The following is a 21,045-nucleotide window of genomic DNA, read 5'->3' as shown; positions in this document are numbered from 1 at the left end:
GACTCTCCGCTGTCCCCATCATCCACAAACTTCGAGAAATAAAGAGAACACATGAGATCCTAAAACTATACTTATCAAAGCACTTAAAAACCCTCTAACTTCCACAGTCTTAAGTACTGCCAAGAGCCTTGATAGCAATAAGACAAATCATCTCTACGACCCACAAGTCGACTCCTTATGAGTTAATAGTAGGCTGCCTTTTTCAAGTGGGAATTTTGGTTTAAATCTTAGGTTCTACACGATTACCAACTGATACTGCAATGATAACCCAGGTTTATCACAAACAGAGAAGAGCTTATGAATGATTTAAAATCTGGAGTTTTGGTTTTCTGGAAAAGATGCTGCCAGAGAAAACTCTCCATTGATTATCAATAGAAAGGAACTGATCAGATATTGCTAACAACTGATTCAGTGGTAACAGTTTGAGGTGGCATTCACTGGATTCATGTTTCCCAACTTAAAAGACACGTATCACATCCTTCCGACTCCTGTGCATCCATTCCTTCTAAGGGATTCTCCAGAAGATACTGACTTCAAAAGTGGACAGCTCCTACCCAAGATGACAAAATCAGATTAATTTTCTGATTCTTCAGTACTCTTTACTATTAATCTTGCCTATTAAAACCAATATGATCTTTCTTCTTCATCCTATTGTTTTTTGAACTCTTAAGATCTCCTTCTGCCACTTAAGGAAAAACAAAACTCTTGTTACTTTCCCCCCCACCCCAGACCATAGTTACTAATCTGAATTTAACAGACTGCTGGATCTACTATCCTCCATCTGACCCTGCTGACAAAAACTTAATAACTGTTCTTTTAAGCACTACAGAAGGTAGATTCCCTTTTATAGGGAATATTATATCATATCCCAGGCTTCGGCCATAGAAAAATGGACCCTGCCCTCAAATTAACATGTTTCGGCTGAAGTCATTACAATCCTAACAGCAAGACCTATTCAGTCAGAAAGACACTAATCCTGGGACCATCCTGATTACGATAGCCAGTTTGTTCTCTTCAGAGACACTTGAGCCTGGCTTGCAGGAACTATTTAACTCCACTTAAGGAATCTGTCCATTTTAAGGGACCAAAACTGGCTCACTCTTGCTGTAATGAATGATACTTACATTTCCAATACGCCCACTACTAGGATACTACTTCTATGTTGGACATAGGGTTTACACATGCCCGCTGCACACTAACTCATTCTGTATATTTAAGTAACTGTTTGGGATTTTCAGGTATTAAAACCACCACCCCAACTTGTTCAACTACAGGTGTGTTCCTGGTGGTCTTGCTGGAGAGCACTGACATACTTAATAGATAGGTAATACTACCATTACTTTATGGTTATGGAAACCTGGTGAGGTTCAGTGACTTGTTCAAAGTCACACATCTAGTAAGTGGCAGAAACTGATAGCAGACTCCAAACCTGCCTGACTCCAAGTCCTGAACTTTTAATCATTACGCTATACTGCATATATGCTCAGTGTCACAAATTCTTCCATCATTCTAACTGCTCACCTCAGCAAGTTTATTCACTATTTACACACAAACTGCCAAATTTCTCAACATCTTAACCGACCCTCATAACAGTCACTTCTCTTTTAATGGCAGATTTTAGAGTCTAGAAAAAAACCCTGAATTTCTTTGTTAGCATAGTAAACTGTGGATTATCTAAAACTATTTTATTTATCTTTGGTGTATACAGATAATCGAATACTTCAAGACAAATAATGAAGCCCTATCATGAAGTCCTTCTCACTTAAACAAATTTTCCTTAAACCATACCAGATATAGATGGCCAGCTTTTTGAGAAACAAGACCCAATCTAAACTTAGCAATTATTTCTCTCTTAAATTTGCTGTACTTACTGTATTTATTGGGAGTGTCAGATTTTACAACTTTTTGCTGGGCAACTGGCAATAAAAAGAACAGGTAAAATCTTATTTGAATTAATTTCATGAGTAATTAAATTATTATTTTAGAATTTCATAATGAGTATATTCAGTATTATACTCTCAGTCTCTAGAATGACAAACTGCCTGCTATATATCATCTTTAAAAAGTTAGTAAAATTAAGTACTCTTATGAAGTATTCTTATGGAATATGGAAAAAAAGTACCACACACATCCTCCTCCTACATTTTTTCACTGCCTAATATACTTTAGGAATTTAACTTTTTTCTGTAAGGCTTTATTTTAGTGTACAGATTTGGAGTTAAGATAGGTTAGTTGAGAGTGATTAGTACATTTGCTATGAAGACAAGGGAAAAAAACCTAATTTGGATTATCTGATTATATGATATTCAGATCAGAGTTCTTTGTACGTCTGCTTTGTAATAGAACCTACATTTGTAATAGTATATATTGGAAAGGAAGTATTCTTATAAAACTGAAAGGCTTATTCTACTTATGCTCCTAACTTCTCTATTTAATCATGTTAATAATATAATAAAGGCAAAATGTGAACTGATTAGATATACTTGAGAGTGGTAAAATAAGGCTATTTCACATATCTAATAAGGCTATTTCACATATCTAGTTAGCAAGATACTCAGATTAATATTTGGTTTCTAAGTTCTCAGATAAATAATTAAAATAGTAATTACTTATTAGTTCATTATTCAGAAGGTACCAAGGTGTTTTCAAGATTAAACATGTTAGTAATTTAACAAAAACTTGGTCACATTGTCAAATAGCTAGGATCTCCTGCCATCAAATATATTACTGAGTGTGTGGTCACTTGAAAAGCACAAGTATCTTGACCCAAATTTCGGAATATTATCTTTAGTAGGTATTATGAATAGAATTATGTCCCCCCCGCCCAAGACATACTCAAGTCCTAACCCCTAGTACCTGTAAATATAGCCCTATTTAGAAATAGGGTCTCTGCAGATGTATCAAGTTAGATGAGGTCATACTGGAGTAGGGTGGGCCATAATCCAATGACTGGTGTCCTTAGGAGGGAGATTTGGTGCTGAAGCCAGAGACAGAGGGAAGGCCCCATAAAGATGGAAGCAGAAATTGGAGAGATGCAGCTACACGTTGAGGACTGTCAAGGAATGTTAGTAACTGTCAGAAGCTAGGAAGAAGCAAAGGATCCTTCCCTACAACCTTCCCTGCCAACACCATAATTTCAGACTTTTAGCCTTCTGAACTGTGAGGAAACAAATTTCTGTTGTTTTAAATCACCCAGTGTGTGGCGGCTGCTGTGATAGCCCTGGGAAACTCATATGGTGGATCAAAATCCAAGAAATTAACAAAGGTAAGAGGCCCTCCTGGTTCTCCAATCTTTTGGAGAAATCCTCTTTATTGATCTTTGTTGGCTTTTCTTCTCTCCCTGAATATAGATACTTCTCAAGGATCAGTTCTTTGGCTTTGGCTCTTACATACACATTTTCCTGTTGAGAGTCAATCTGTCACTGCTAAAAGTTCTAAACTGGTCATCTCCAGTCTTGATCTCACCCACCCTGCCTTTCAACGGCTCTGTGGCATGTTGCCTGGTCATCACCCAAGCATGGTTCACACGGAACAAACTTTGCTGACTTACTCTTAAAACTGTGCTCCCACCTCCTCCCAATGATTTTCAAAGTAGTTATGGCATCTAATAGATTCCTATCGAGTGTACAATTACCCTTATTTTTTGTACCATTAAGAAAGAAAAAGTAACTGTAAAGATTATTAATTGTAAAACATATCTGAATTTAGAGATAATAAAATATGAAAAACTGTGACTTATAATCAATGAATACAATAAAATGTTATCAGTATTTTCCTAGTCATCCTGGTACCCTGACCCTCTTATTCCCTCAAACCACATATTCAATATCATCAGGTAGTAATGATTCTTCCTTTACAAAGTCTCTTAATATCCATTTTCTTTATAGTATTATGCAAAGCATCTTCATTCATACAAAGACAACTGTACTGTAACTGGTTTTTGGACTGTCTCTCCCCAGCCAACCTCCTATGAATTTGACCAATATCAAATTCATTTTCCTAAAATATCTGTAAATGTTTTACTTTTCATTCATTTGAGGTAGACTCCGTATTACCACTAGGATAAAACCCAAGCTGACTTGGCCAAGCTGTGGTAGACACTGCTAGTTGCATACAATATCCATTCTCCTGTAATTTTGTGAGGCAGTTACATACCCAACTAATATACATGTATTCCCAGATTCCCTTGCAGCTAGGAAAGATGACATGACATAAACTGGCAGAAGTTTTTTTGGGACTTCTAGGAACATTTTCCATACAAGAGTTACCCCTTTCTAGAATATGAGGCTAAAGATGAAGCAAAAATCTTATAACCATGAAGCAATAAGTATATGGATGACAAACTAAGGATGGTGGATTATAAAAATATAAGGGGCCTAGGTCACTGTAGAGCCACTCTACCAGTCCTGGACTTCCTATTTCTGAATATTTTATGCAATAATAATAAAATCCCGTTTGGTTTAAGCCATTTTGAAGGGATTCTGTTATATGCAGTTGAATGCACTCCTAGCTGAAACTAGTGTTCAAGGCTTTTCACAACATGCTCTCAACTGCTCATTTTTCTTATTTCCCATTATTTTCTATGCTTGTAGGTTTCCATGCTTTATTCACATCACTGTGCATTGAATTCACTGCTTTATCAAATATGCAATGTTCTTCTACACCTCTGTGCTTTTATACATTTTCAAAGAAATGTCATTCCCTCACCTGGGCAAACTCCTACTTATTACGTAAGATCCAGCTCAAATACACAGTGTTAACTTGCTCTTTCCTTAGTGAACCTGTGACACATTGTTCGTACCTCTAGTCTAGTGCTGATTGTTGATTTACTCATCTGCTTCCCCAATTAGACTATTAACTCCTCAGACGCAGGCACTATATGTCTTTTTCATCATATATCCCCAAGTTTGGCACATGGTAAGTTTTCAATAAATATTTTAATAAAGAATAAAACACTAACTGGATTTTTTAAACTGGTATTTTTTGCATTGAAAGTAATTCACAAATCACAGATATATGAACTGTGCCATCATATATGTGTCCCATCAGATACTGTTCAACTATTTTCTTTGCTCCCCGTGGGTAACTTATTAAAAAAATATTGTAGTACTAATACCATCTAAAAAACCCAGTTACCATGTTTTATTCTTCTTAATATTTCCTATAGGATACAGCACACAATTTTTATCTAATAAGCACTTAAAAATGCTTCACTTAGGGACTTCCCTGGTGGCGCAGTGTATAAGAATCCGCCTGCCAATGCAGGGGACACGGGTTCGATCCCTGGTCCGGGAAGATCCCACATGCTGCGGAGCAACTAAGCCCGGGAGCCACAACTACTGAGCCTCTGCTCTAGAGCCCGCGAGCCACAGCTACTGAGGCCCGCATGCCTAGAGCCCGTGCTCTGCAACAAGAGAAGCCACTGCAATGAGAAGCCCATGCACCGCAACGAAGAGTAGCCCCCGCTCGCCGCAACTAGAGAAAGCCCGCGCGCAGCAACAAAGACCCAACACAGGGACTTCCCTGGTGGCGCAGTGGTTAAGAATCCGCCTACCAATGCAGGGGACACGGGTTCGAGCCCTGGTCCGGGAAGATCCAACATGCCACGGAGCAACTAAGCCTGTGCGCCACAACTACAGAGCCTGCGCTCTAGAGCCCGTTGAGCCACAACTACTGAGCCCATGGGCCACGACTACTGAAGCCCGAGCGCCTAGATCCCATGCTCTGCAACAAGAGAAGCCACTGCAATGAGAAGCCCGCGCACCACAACGAAGAGTAGCCCCCTCTCGCCACAACTAGAGAAAGCCAGCACGCAGCAACGAAGACCCAATGCAGCCAAAAATAAATCTATTAAAAAAAAAGAAAGACCCAACGCAGGCAAAAAAAAAAGAAAATTAAATTAAATCTCTTAAAAAAAGAAAAGCTAGACTTGACTTCATAGCATCATGGAAAACACAGAAGACGTTATACCTATAGAGGAAGACTGTGGACTAATCAGAAGGTCCTCTTGGACTTGTTCACTTCCTGGCACTGTCTGCTGATCACTCAGTGAACTCTGAGATGCACTGACAGGCTGGGATACTTCCTCATGGACCTCCTCATCACTTAACCTTTCTACTTTGACCCGGACATCTTCCTCGGTACCCAGAGGTAAGGTAGTTTTTGTGCTCTCACAAGTCACATAATCAGCCATTCTTCTACCTGTCTCAGATGGGCCAGGTAATTCTAAAGTCCGGGTATTTTCTGCTTGCTTAAGCTTATCAGGCTGAATCCTTCGATCAATTCCAAAAGGAAAAGTCCAGGGAAAAGCTAGAGAAGAGTCAACTGGTTGATTTCTATTTTCTGAGTAGGAAGCTGAAGAATTCAATACCTGTGGAGAACTTGTTTGTGTGCTACACTTTACAGGACTTTCAGGAGACATAACAATGTAGCTTTTGCGCTTTCTCCTCGACTCTCGGCAAACAGGAATGGCTCTTTCTACCACACTGCACTCTGAAGACACTGGAGAAATGCTTCCATCTCGAGACGTAAAATTGCAGTTAGAGTTATTTTCTTGTCCAGCATCTAGACCCTTTTCTGGTTGGCTGTTGGGTGTATTCCATAAAATGCTTGATTTCATGAACTCTGAGCAGGTGCTAGCAACACTGAACATTTGCATATAGCTGGCTGCAGCTAGAACATCAATGATATTTTCTGTGTTAATTGACAGAGTGGCTGTGTAAGCATATTCTAAAAGGGGTATAAAGCCAGTCACTGTAACATGATGCAAATCCAATACATTCTTGTTCTCATCCTCTGCTTGGCCTACAAGTTTGGTGCGAAAGAAATCACTGCAAGCTGCTAGTACCACCTTATGTGCCCGGAAGATTTTGTCCTGGACACGAATAGTGATATCACAAAAATGTCCATCATTTCGAAGCATATTTAGCTTTCCAAGCATTTCCTGGCTGTGGGAAGAGGAGCTATGAGTAAATGTTTTCACACCCATCTTTTCCTTCCTCTTCTACCGATGCTCTTCAAGGATGCAAATGAATCAGAAATGTCCTAAAAGATACATAAAATAAGCATTAATTGATGGTTTAGTAGCTGAAATAAAAGGTGATTTAGATCGTTTTCATGAGGCCACCATGCTAAATCAACAAGCTGAAAGATGGTAGTGAGAAAGTTAGTTCAAGGTAAGAAATATACTAAAATACATTCTCTATACCTGTCCCCTAAAGTGTCCTATCAGTGGAGTCTGTGAGCTAATGTCACACTTAATGAGCTGCATAGTTTTAAATAATAATAGTTTGCAAATAAGGACAATTATAGAGTACTATTTTCCAGATATAGTTCTAAATGCTTCACATTCGATAATTTTGATTGTCATTATGTCTCTACCCGTAGGTACATTTTATCCCCATTTAACAGAAAAAGGTTAACTACCTTGCTGAAGTCAGAAAGTTATTAAGTGGCAGACCCAGGGTTCAAATCCAGTCAGGCTGGCTCCAGAACCTACACTCTTAACCTCAATGCTTTATCCTGCCTCTTTTAGGATATAAGGCGAGTAAATACAAGTGACCAAGAGTCTAAGTTTTATGGCGTGATAGGCCTGCACTCTTTCTTCAACAGCTCCTCCGAGGCTGTCATAAGGACTGAATGAGACAATACGCGCGGCACACGCTGAGCACGGTATTTGGCACTTGTGAGCACTCAAGTGAAAGCAGCGACTGCTGTTCAGGTTACTAACACGATAAAAACACCCTTCTGAAAGAAAATTTATAAAACAAATAATGTTTAGTAATCAACGGATTGGATTTTCCCTTAAAAAAAAGTTGGTTTGCCTGTATCACATTTTACATTTATTCACTAAAAATATAAAAAACTGACATTCTTAAATACTTTTAATTTTGCAAATCTAATAATACTTTTAAATAATAGTTTTTACAGTACTTTCCCCCTAAACTCTTTTTACATCCTCTATGTGAAGTCACGGAGGCTTGTATTAGCCCCTTGATGAAGATAAGAAAACACTAATGCTCAGAGAAGTTAAGTGGCTAACAAATGACAACCAAAGCTAAGATCTGGGTCTTTTGACTGTTAGATTGCTTTTCCAATACAAGAACACATAGCTATGTACATCAATTATTTTATCTAAGACAAATAACTTTTCTTTTTTTTTTAAAAAAAGTACTAAAATAAATGCAAAACAAATTTGGGGAAACACTTTTTGTAAATCATCTCTAGATAAAGAAGATTTCAAATGCCTCAAAAATATAGCCACCAGTTAAAAATGATGTTGAAGATGATGAATATTTAATTGACCTGGAAAAATGTGTGGTTCTGAGTATTAAACGAATGCACAATTACTGAATACAGTGAACACTCAATAGTGGTCATTACTATGTATTTAGAGAAAAATGTGATGAGAGTATATAGACGATAATCATCTTTGTGAAATATATACACATATGTATATATTTGTACACACATACACACACACACACAGAAAAAGAGAACATGAGGTCTTAACTAGAGATTCATGGATTCACTAAGGGTGCCATGATCCTTCTGAAATTGCGCACAGAAAAATGCGTGTATTGATGGTAGCTTTCATCATATTCAAGGGAATCACTGGTAGACTATGGGTGTTTATTCTCTTCTTTTTGCACATTAAACAATTTTTTTCTTTTAAAAAGCACCATACTGCTGCAAAACCCTAGGGTTTCAGTTCCTCTTGGTTCGAACCCCAAAGCCATGCAGAGTAGGTCTACTTCTTCTTTCCCCTTGAAAAAGCTTTCAAAAACTGAAGATGGCAATCACATTCCACTCTTTCCTAAGGTTCTGTTCTTTAAGCTAAACATCCCTTGTCCCTTTAAGTTCTCCTTAAAATTTGATGAACATCCTTGCTATGCTCTCAACAATCTCCATTTCCCATATTCCTTTAAAACTGGTTCCCAGAGTTGTACACAATATGACAGGTATGGCAGGATTATAACTTGAGCATAACTTTACTATTTTTACCTCCCTTGTCTGCGTACAAATATTAGTAAGACTAAACCCGGTATTCTGACAGTCAAATCATACTACTGACTGATTTTATTTATACTATTGAAAACTTAATTCAATAATCGACTGATTAGATGTGAGGAACTTTATTATGTAAAGAGAGGAACACAATTAAAAATAAAACATTGTCCTTGACCTCATTAAGTTTACAGTCTTGGGCTTCCCTGGTGGCGCAGTGGTTAAGAATCTGCCTGCCAATGCAGGGGACATGGGTTCGAGCCCTGGTCCAGGAAGATCCCACATGCCACAGAGCTACTAAGCCCGTGCGCCACAACTACTGAGCCTGAGCTCTAGAGGCCGCGAGCCCCAACTACTGAGCCCGTGTGCCACAACTACTGAGCCCGCGTGCCACAACTACTGAAGCCCGCGTGCCCAGAGCCCATGCTCCGCAACAAGAGAAGCCACCGCAGTGAGAAGCCCCCGCTCACCACAACTAGAGAAAGCCCACGCGCAGCAACGAAGACCCAATGCAGCCAAAAACAAAACCAAAAAACGTACAGTCTTTATGAAGACGACACACGTACCTAATTAAAACTACACAGCTAGTGCTATGTGAAAGCAAATAAAGAAAAATTTAATTCTGAATGTGCAGGGCAGAAGAGGCACCATGGAGGGCAGGGCGTAATGAGAGGAGAGCTCTGCTGGGTGATAAAGCAGATGGGAGTGCCAGGCTCTCATGGGACCTCACACGACCTCAGTGAGTGCTCACCATCCTGACTGCCTTGCGTGCAGTGTGTGCACTGTACTGGCAAATTGTTGTTAATGGCACTATAAGTTACTCTAAATGTGGGCATGCAGAGGTCGTCAGTTCAAACATCAATCCACTACATAAACATCACTTTCGAATGTTCTTTGTAAGTAAATGTACATGTGAAGGGGAAAAGATTTAAAAAAAGACACGCTAAAGATTTCCAGCTGAATAAATATAAAAAATTCACTGAATATTCCAACATGAGAAGACAAAATGATCAATCTGAGGTTCTTCTTCATCTGATAACACAATAAATGGCATGAAGCTCTGTGCCGAGCCAGCCAGGTAAGGCCGCTGAAGTAACTACCCTGACCAATCAGAGGCGACATCTCAAATATAAACCTGCCCGTGTGCTTTCCCAAAGACAAGCAATCACAACGAGACACCAGGCAGCTAGGACTGATCTGACCAAACTACCATTTAATGTATCTGCTGATTTCTCTCTCACAGTAATGAGATGAAGAGGGAAAAAAATGGGAAAGCTTTACTTGAAGTTTTTTGTTCATTTGCTGTACCCCAGTAAACTGGCTTCTTTAAAAGCCAAGCCATCAAGAGCACTTAGTTTGATCAGGATCACGTGGTTCAGGGAGGAACATGCCTTCAAGCAAGTGAGACTCATAATCCAGGGACCATCTGCATGAACAAAGGTGTGAAAGCAAGAAATTAAATAGTATATTTGGAGAACACGTGCAACAGGGTGTTGAAAACATTTCAATCTTGGTTTGGGTGGAGGCCCCAAACAACAGATACTGCATCCAAAGTGAGGTGCAAGGCCACCTGTGCATGGAGGCAGGGGAAAACTTAGTTTCAACATTGAGTTACACCCACCTTCCACGCTCAAAGAATTAAACATTAGAAAAGGATTTTTGCCAAGTGATCAGTGTGTTGTGAGTTTCAAACCCTCTCCCACTCCCTTCTACTCCCCCATAATGGAAAGGGGTTAAGGCAAGTTTGCCCTTTGTTTACGGAAAACGTGTCACACTTGAAAAAAACCGAATGGATACAAGTCTGATTTAAACTCTGGCCAAGACTAGGAAGTATGCTTACCATCTCCCAACAGCATATAAAAGCAACGCCTGGAGTGGCTGAAGAGACTCTGGTGCCCAAATACTGGGGGCACATCCTGGGACCACCATGTGTAGCAGCGGGACCTCAGGCAAGTCACCAAACTTCACCGCATGAAACACGGATAACAGAACCTACTTCAGAGAGCTCTGAGCATTAACTGGCCTGATACACATAAAGTGCTTTTAACAGTACCTAGCACGAAATAAATGCTACAGAAACATCAGCCGCTGCTGCTACTGTTATTAAAGACCTTTTCTTCTGATTCAATCCTGGCTTCTCTCAATCCTGGAGGGGCCAGAAACCACAGTCAGCAAATGAGGAGGAATAAAAGGGCAGAGAGGAAAAACAGAAAGAAAAAGGAAGCCAAACAAACCTCACTTTCCACTGCAGACCTATAGTAGGCCTGAGGTGGGCAAAGAAGAAAACCTTTAACTCTGAATTAAATTTATTAGTTCTTGAAAATAATGTTTCTATTCCCTGAAAGTAACCAGAAAAGTTATTAAGACTTGCCCTTCAAGAGTTTGGAGGGAGTATTAACCCCACAGAATAAATTTATATGGCTGGTAGAAGACAAAAATAAAATGGATTCTGAGTACCTTCTGTAAATTGTGTTTGTTCAATGTAATGGTTACACACATATGGTACAAAGTATAATACAGATGGAGGTATGGAATGGAAGGAAGATGAAGATTAGACTGGGAAATGCCCTGTATGCCATGTACTTATTACATTAATTTCCCAACACAGGTCTGTGAAAACTTAGTCTCATGGCATACTCTATAATAAATTACACAAATATAATTTAGAAATACTGCAGTAACATACATTGTGGCAAAACTTGGAATGAGATTATGTTATTTGAAAAAGTCATACATAATATGGATAGTACAGAAGCCAGAAAGTATATCCTGAAATTTTTATAAATTAGATAATTCTATTTAAAAAAACCTCGTATCTCTCCATATGCGTATAGATGAATATGTATGTGTGTAGTTATATATTTAATTTGGAACTCATTTAAAATTCTCAAATAAATATTTTTTAAATCCAATTACTAATGCAGAATTTATGTAGCACTCAAAATAAAAATGTATTTTGTAATAGTTTGCAATTTGAACTAGTGAGTAATTCAGAAAGTTCCCTTCCCATCTCTTTTATTCCAAATTACTTATGAAATAGTATATACGTGTTTATGAAAGCGGCCGTTGCTAAACAACATATATTTTAAGGAGAGAAAAAAATCCTATGATTCTGTTTTGCAGTTGGGTTGAAAAACATTTACCAAATAAGGTATATAGCCCAGTTGCTAGAATAGTTTAAGTTAGACAAATACTAAGTTTTGAACTCTGACTCTTCCATTTACCATTCAGGCATTAATCTTAAGTCTAGTTACTTCATCTCTCTATGCTTCAGTTTTCTCATTTGTAAAACAGGAATGGAAATTACACTTTCAAGATAGTCAAGAGGACTGAATTAGCACAATTCCTGGCACAAAGTAAACATTCAATAAATGTTAGCTTCTATTATTACCCTAGAAAAAGTGTGAATAAAACGAAATGGAGATAAAATTTCAAAATATCTACTCTATTTCTTATATGACACAGAGCGCATCTTGAATATGTATATTTTGATATAAAGATTAACTGATAAAAATTATCAGAGGATTTGAGATTAAAATGGAGTAGCTCAGGTTAAAATGGAGTAGCTCGGACTTCCCTGGTGGCACAGTGGTTAAGAATCCGCCTGCCAATGCAGGGCACATGGGTTGGAGCCCTGGTCCAGGAAGATCCCACATGCCGCAGAGCAACTAAGCCCGAGAGCCACAACTACCGAGCCTGCACTCTAGAGCCTGCGAGCCACAACTACTGAGCCTGCGCTCTAGAGCCCACGAGCCACAACTACTGAGCCTGTGCTCTAGAGCCCACATGCCACAACTACTGAGCCTGCACTCTAGAGCCTGCGAGCCACAACTACTGAGCCTGCGCTCTAGAGTCCGCATGCCACAACTACTGAGCCTGCATGCCACAACTACTGAAGCCCGCATGCCTAGAGCCCGTGCTCCACAAGAGAAGCCACCGCAATGAGAAGCCTGCGCACCTCAACGAAGAGTAGCCCCCACTCACCGCAACTAGAGAAAGCCCGTGTGCAGCAACGAAGATCCAACGCAGCCAATAAATAAATAAATAAAATTTAAAAAAAATGGAGTAGCTCTTCAGCACATAAAGTGAGGTGGCTGCCTCAGATGTTTAAAGAGAAAGTAATGAGAGACTGCTAACCTTGAAACTAATTTGCGAGGATGTGAAACTTGATATTTAATAAGAATTTGCATGTTTAAATATCCAGCCACATCTCAAAACTGGACACTAACTTTCCAAATTATTCTAACAAGGTTTTAATTATGCTAAAACTGAACTGAGATAACTTCATTCCCACCCTATATTCTAATTAAAACCAATCAATGACAGAAAAGAAGGTTAGGGAGAGAGACATACTGAATTTAAGATGCCTCTAATAGGAATATCCAGATGGAATTTATATATGAAGTATCTGTACTAGTTGACTGTGTACAGCAGCAAATGCAGCACTAAGACCTTCAGATATGTTATCTCACATGAGGTAAGATGATAATAATCTGATTTTACAGAGGAATTGAGACTTGAAACACTGCTTGTTTGAGGCCACTTATGTTTATGTTTATACCAATGCTAAGGACCTAGGACCTTATGCAATAGGTAACCACTGGAGAACCGTTGGAGAGCAGTGTTATTTACGGCTACATTTTAAGATTATCCTGGTAGCAATATAGAGGGTGGCTGTTATAGCAGTACAAGTGTAAGATAAGATAAAATCGAACTAAGTCAGTGGCAGTGAGGATAGAGAACATAAATTGAGAAATATTTAGGAGGTAAAACCACCTAGGCATGATTTTGTGTTGGGGATGGGATGGGGGAGTAGTAGGAAACAAGAATGTAACCCTAGGTTTTGACATGGATGGTTAAGTGGATGGTATTTTCACCAAACAAGGCAGTGAAAGAGGAAGAGCTGGTTTTGGTAGGGGTTATATTTGAATGAAAAGAAATATATTTGTTTTAAGCATACAATCTGAAATACTTCTGAGAGGAATATCCGAGAGTACATGTATATATGAAGTTGCCCATTCTGGTCTGGAGTTCGGGGAAGAGGTCGGAGCTGGACCTAAATACTGGGTTTTACGTAAGTCACTGGTACATTTCATCCTGTTGAATTTGTTAGAGCCTAAGATATCTAAAGAATGTGTAGGGAGCAGAGGCAGAAAAGCAAGTTGTGAGAAGCTTGGAGCAAGCAGAGAGCAAAAGGATTCGGTGAAAACATTTTATGGTGTCTAGTTTACATTTTGAACCTGTCCAGTATTTAGCATAATACAGAGGCAGTGAAATACGTGAATGGATAGATATATGTCCTGAAATTTCTATCTGGTTTGGCTATATAAAGTGCCTATATCTATTCATTATCAGTGGTTAAAAGGTGAAGATAAAGTTGCAATTTGAATTTACAGCCTTGAATTTGAATTAAAAGCATCAGTATGAACTCATAACGTAGTTAATCTTCAGCCATGAATATCCCTAGCACCCAGACTGGCTTCCAAATTCCATTTCCCACTAAAAGAAATCATGGCTCCTTAGAGAAGAGGCAGATTGCACTTTGGGGGCAGTAAATGTCCACCTGGAACATCTTATCAGCCATGCAAGGACGCTATCAAAGATCACTAGGGGTATGCCAAAATGCAAGTCACTTTGAGGAGGTTCCCAATGGCAAAAAATGGAACAGTAAACTGAATCAATGAAATACATTCATGAGTTCACATGACACTAGAAACAAAAACAAACCTAATCCATCACCTTTAAAGATGCTAATGAACCAAAAAATTATTTTGAAAACTGGTTTTAAAAAGAGGGAAAGAGGGACTTCCCTGGTAGTCCAGTGGCTAAGACTCCGTGCTCCCAATGCAGGGGGCCCAGGTTCGATCCCTGGTCAGGGAACTAGATGCCACATGCATGCTCCAACTAAGAGTTTGCACATCACAACTAAGGAGCCCGCATGCCGCAACTAAGGAGCCCACGAGCTGCAACTAAGACCCAGTGCAACTAAATTTAAAATAATAATAATAATAATAATAATAATAAAAGATCTCACATGCCACAACGAAGATCCTACATGCCTCAACTAAGACCTGGTGCAGCCTAAATAAACAAATTAATTAATTAATTAATTATTTTAAGGGGGGGGGGAGAATAAAGCATTTATCCTGCCTTTCCAATATAAACAGTGTTTTTAAGTAATCAAATAGAATATGAAAGGTTTCTCTTTATAGAAATATTCCAGCTAATAAATGAAGAAAGAATGTCAGAATTAGAAGAACACCATTTTGCACGCCCCCCCCCAAATAAAGAGGCATTAATCATCATGGTTTATAACTTCACAGAAAGAGCAGTAAGACACTGCAAAAAGGACTGAACAAAAATCTGACCAAGTTTCTAGATCCAACTACCAATTCACAGTAAATACAGAGGAACAGGAATATGTTAAGCTATACCACTGCAGTGCAAACGGCAAATTTAGACTGTGAGAAACTCTACAGGACAGAAGACTTGGAAGGAAAAAAACAGCAAGGAAGAAAGAGATAAAGAGGGAACTAGAATGGGGAACTTTGTGCATATCTTAAAGAATAAACTTATGAGATAATTGGAAATTTGTTTTTATTGACTACTTGAAAATGTCAAGAAATTATTGTTAATTTTTAAATGCAATAACATCGTTATACATTTTATAAAACAGCTTTACTGAGATACAATTCACATCCTATACAATTCATCCCTTTAAAGTGTAGAATGCAAAGATTTTTGAGTATATTCAGGTATGTACAAAAATTACCCATTTTAGGACTTTCTCATACCTCAAAAAGAAACCCTGTATGTTAGCTAACACCACCCTCCTCTCCCCTCCACCTCACCTTCCACCCACCTCTCTGCCAACCCTAAGCAACCACTAATCTACTTTGTTTCCATAAGTTTCTTTATTCAGCACTTCCACATGAATGGAATCATATAATTTGTGAACTGTGGCTGGCTTCATTCACTTACCATAGTGTTTTCAAGGTACATCCAAGTTGTAGCAAGTATCAGTGTTTCACTAATTTTTATGCCCAAATAATATTCCACTGTATGGATGTAGCACATTTTATCTATTCACCAGTTGATGGACATTTGGGTTGTTTCCACCTCTTAGCTATTATGAATAACTGTAACCATTTGTGTACAAGTTTCTGTCTGGACACACGTTTACTATTTTCCTGAGTACCACTTTAGGAGTAGAATTGAGTCCTAAGGTAACTCTTTGCTTAATTGTTTCAGAAACTGCCAGGCTGTTTTCCAAAGTGGCTGTACCTTTATGTTCTGATTTCTCCAAATCTCACCAATACTTATTATTTGACTTCCTGATTCTAGCCATCCTAATGGGTGTGAAGTGGTATCTCACTGTGGTTTTGATTTGCATTTCCCTGATAACTAATGATGCTGAACATCTTTTCATGTGCTTATTGGCTATTTGCAAATCATCCTTGGAGAAATGTCTATTCAGCTGCTTTGTCCATTTTTTAACTGGGTTGTCTTTTTATCATTGAATTGTAAAAGTTCTTTATTCAAGACACAAGTTGCTTATCAGATATACAGTTTACAAAAATTTTCTCCCATTCTGTGGGTTGTTATTTCACTTTCTTGGTGTCCTCTGAAGCACAAGTTTTTAATCTGGATGAAGTTTAACATCTATTTTTTTCTTTTGTTGCTTGTGTTTTTGGTGTCATATCCAAGAATACCTTGCCAACTCCCATGTCATGAGGAATTACCTCTGTCTTATTCTAGCAGTTTTATAGTTTTAGCTCATTTTGAGTTATTTTTTATATATGATGTGAGGTAAAGGTCCAACTTCATTCTTCTGTATGTGGCTACACAGTTGTCCCAGTACTATTTGTTAAAAAGACTGTTCTTCCCTATTCAATGGTCTTGACAGCCTGGTTGAAAATCAGTTAAGCATAGATATATGGGTTTACATCTGACTCTCAATTCTATTCCATTGTTCTATATGTCTATCCTTATTCTTATTGATTACTGCTACTACATAGTAAGTTTGAAATCAGGAAGTCTGAGTCCTACAAATTTGTCCCTTTTTCAATATTGTTTTGGCTATTCTGGGTTCCTTGTAATTTACTTTATTTATTTATTTATGGCTGCATTGGGTCTTCGTTGCTGCGTTCAGGCTTTCTCTAGTTGCGGCGAGTGGGGGCTACTCTTCGTGGTGGTGCACGGGCTTCTCTTGCTGTGGAGCATGGGCTCTAGGCACATGGGCTTCAGTAGTTGTGGCTCGCGGGCTCTAGGCGTGCAGGCTCAGTAGTTGTGGCGCGCGGGCTTAGCTGCTCCACGGCATGCGGGATCTTCCTGGACCAGGGCTCGAACCCGTGTCCCCTGCATTGGCAGGCGGATTCTTAACCACTGCATCACCAGGGAAGCCCCCCTTGTAACTTTTAGAATCAGGGTGTCAACCTCTACAAAAAAAATCAGCTGAGATTTTTTTTAAAAATTCATTAATTTATTTTGGTTGCACTGGGTCTTAGTTGCGGCTTGTCAGCTCCTTAGTTGCAGCATGCGGGCTCCTTAGTTGTGGCATGTGAACTCTCTAAGTTGCAGCATGCATGTGGGATCTAGCTCCCTGACCAGGGATCGAAACTGGGCCCCCTGCTTCGGGAGTGCAGTCTTATCCACTGCACCACCAGGGAAGTCCCTCATCTGAGATTTTGACAGTGATTGTGCTCAAGTTTATAGATTAGTTTGGGGTGTACTGCCATCTTCACAACACTGAGGCTTCCAATCCATGAACATGGGGTGTTTTTCCATTTACTTAGACCATCTTTAATTTCTTTCAACAATGTTTGGTAGTATTCAAAGTATAAGTTTTGCACTTCCTTCGTTAAATTATTTCCTAAGTATTTTATCCTTTTTGATGCTACTGTGAATGGAACTGCATTAATTTCATTTCTGATGGTTCATTGTTCATCGTATTCCTTTATAATCTTTATTACTTCCTTCCTTCTGGTTGCTTTAGCTTTAGTTTCCTCTTCTTTTCCCAGTGTCTTAAGGGGAAGGATGGTTATTAATTTGAGATCTTTCTTCTTCCTTAATATAGGTATATACAACTATAAATTTCCATCTAAGCATTGCTAAAGCTGCATACCATAAGTTTTGGTACGTTGTATCTTCATTTTAATTCACCTCAAAATGTTTTCTGATTTCCTGTTCGACTCCTTCTTTGACCCGCTGGTTCTTTAGGAATGCATTGTTTTATTTTCACATATCTATGAGATTTCCAAAATTTGTCCTGCTATTGATTTCTAATTTCATTCCAATAAGTTCTCAGAACATACTTTGCATTATTTCAACCTCTGAAGATCTACTGAGGTTTGTTTTACGGCCTAGCACATGAGCCACACTGGAGAATGCACTTGAGAATGTATATTCTATTGTTAATGGGTGCAGTGTTCTATAGTTGTCTGCTAGGTCTAGTTGGTTTATAGCGTCTACTTCCTGTTGATCTTCTGTCAGCTATTCTATTCTCTTTATTTATTTATTTTATTTTTTTGCCATGCCATGTGGCAGGTTGGGATCTTAGTTCCCCGACCAGGGATCCAACCCGTGCCCCCTGCAGTGGAAGTGTGGAGTCCTAACCACTGGACCACCAGGGAATTCCCAAGCTATTCTATACATTACTAAAAGTGGTGTATTGAAGTCTCCATCTATTAATGTTGAATTGTCTATCTCTCCATTTCTGTCCATTTTTGTTTCATGTATTTTGGTACTCTGTTAATAAGTGCATTAATTTTTATAATTGTTGTATCTTCCTGATGAAGTGACCCTATAATCATTATAAAATGTCCCTAGTAACATTTTTTGTTAAAGTCTATTTTGTCTGCTATTAGTACAACCACTCTGGTTTTCTTGTAGTTGCTGTTTGCATGGTAAATCTTTTTTCTATTCTCTTTCAATCTGTGTCTGTCTTTGGATCTAAAATGTGTCTCAGACTTCCCTGGTGGCACAGTGGTTAAGAAAATGCCTGCCAATGCAGGGGACATGGGTTTGAGCCCTGGTCCGGGAACACCCCACACGCTGCAGAGCAACTAAGCCCGTGTGCCACAACTACTGAGCCTGCGGTCTAGAGCCCGTGAGCCACAACTACTGAGCCCGAATGCCACAACTACTGAAGCCCGTGCACCTAGAGCCCATGCTCTGCAACAAGAGAAGCCGCCGCAATGAGAAGCCCGTGCACCGCAACGAAGAGTAGCCCCCACTCGCCGCAACTAGAGAAAGCCCACACGTAGCAACGAAGACCCAACGCAGCCAAAAACAAATTAATTAATTTAAAAAAAATGTGTCTCCTGTAGACAGCATGTAGCTAGATCATTTTTTTTTGGTAGCCCAATTTGAGAATCTCTGCCTTTTGACTGTTTAATCCAGTCACATTTAATGTTATTATTGATATAGCTGGATTTATGCCTTTCATTCTAATTTGTTTCTATATGTCTCATGTCTTTTTTGTTCCTCTATTCTTCCTGTAGTGAATTCTTTTGGATTAAATGAGTATTTTCTAATGTAGCACTGTAATTTCCTTAATGACTTTTCTATTTTTTTGAGTTACATTCTCAGTGACTGCTCAAGAGTTTACCATATAAATCTCAACTTACCAGAATCAGCTGTTGATTTCTACTAGCTTAATATCAGTGACACACAGAAACATTACTCCTTCCTCCCTTTTCCTAGTACTATTATAATATATATATTAATGTTACAAACACAACATTGTTATGATCATTACTTTACCATCTGTAGTCACTTGTTTAGCCTAATACAGTTTTGTTCCCCCCGTTTTTGAGCTATTATTGACAAATACATTACATTCATTACACTTCTATATGTTATAGGCCCAATATTACATTATATACCTATTTTATAACTTGCGTTTTAAATCAGTTATGAGAAGAAAGAAAAATATCCATTTCTACTATTTTTAATAATTACATATTTACCTATACCAATGCTCTTTTGTTTGTGTGTGCATTTGAATTACTATCTACGGTCATTCGTTTTCAGCCTTAAGAACTTCTTTCAGTATTTCTTATAAGGTGGTCTGCTAGCAAGAAAATCAGTTTTTGTTTAAAATATTTTGCTTTCACTTTAGAAAGACAGTACAGGATTCTTGGTTGACAGTTTTTTTCTTTGAGCACTTTGAATATGTTATCACACTGCTTTCTGGCCTCCCCTATTTCTGATAGGCAGTCAGCTATTAATCTTACTTGGGAGGGTTCCATTGTAAGTAACGAGTTATTTTTCTCTTGCTGCTTTCAAAATTTTCTCCTTGTCTTTGATTTTCAGCATTTTTACTATGATAGGTCTGTTTGGAGATTTCTTTGCATTTTTCTTACTTGGGAGTTCATAGAGCTTCTGGATATGTAGGTTACTTTTCTTCAAAAAATTTGAGACGTTTCCTGTCATTATTTCTTCAAATATTTTTTCTTCTCTTTTCTCTCTCCTCTCCTTCTGGTAATCCAATTACACATATGTTGGTGTGCTGGATGGTGTCCCACATTTTTCTGAGACTGTTCATTTTTCTTCATCTTTTTTCCTCTCTGTTCTTTGGTTTGAATAATCTCTACTGTGCTACGTTCAAGTCTGCTAAATCTTTCTTTAGCCAGGTCAAACCTACTAATGAGTCCCTTTAGTGAATTTTTTATTTCTGTCATTGTGTTTTTCAATTCCAGAATTTCTATTGTTCTTTCCAACAACTCCTATTTACTATCAATAGTCCCTGTTTTATGTGAAATTGTCATTACACCATCCTTTACTTTTTTAATCACGCTTTCCTTTAGTTCCTTTAATTTCCTTTAGTGAATATATTTACAATGGTTACTTTGAAGTCTTTTTCTGTTAAATCTGATAATTGGTCTCTCTTTCACAGGCAGTTTCTGCGTTGCCTGCTTTTTTTCTGGTATATGTAGCCAATATTTTATAACTATAAATGGAGTAAAACCTTTAAAAATTGTGAATCACTATTGTGTATACCTGAAACAATATAATACTGTACGTCAACTATACCTC

The 21,045-nt window shown here is 38.5% G+C and overlaps 1 protein-coding gene across 4 annotated transcripts in view; it reads right to left on the bottom strand.

Annotated features, from left to right (window-relative positions):
• ZBTB44 (zinc finger and BTB domain containing 44) overlaps window positions 1-21,045 on the bottom strand; it is a 70,902-nt gene that overhangs the window by 16,243 nt on the left and 33,614 nt on the right. For 3 of the 4 annotated variants that reach the window (XM_061203018.1, XM_061203019.1, XM_061203020.1), the window contains exon 2: window positions 5,971-7,044. The exons of the other annotated variant lie outside the window; for it this stretch is intronic. In XM_061203018.1, coding sequence (XP_061059001.1) covers window positions 5,971-6,988 — 1,018 coding nt within the window. In that variant the 5' untranslated portion in view covers window positions 6,989-7,044. The remainder of the gene's footprint in view (window positions 1-5,970; window positions 7,045-21,045) is intronic. 4 annotated transcript variants of the gene reach the window in all.

This window comes from Eubalaena glacialis, chromosome 10, assembly GCF_028564815.1.
Source record: "Eubalaena glacialis isolate mEubGla1 chromosome 10, mEubGla1.1.hap2.+ XY, whole genome shotgun sequence".
Taxonomy (NCBI): Eukaryota; Metazoa; Chordata; class Mammalia; order Artiodactyla; family Balaenidae; genus Eubalaena; species Eubalaena glacialis.
This window is presented reverse-complemented; position numbering and strand designations above follow the sequence as displayed.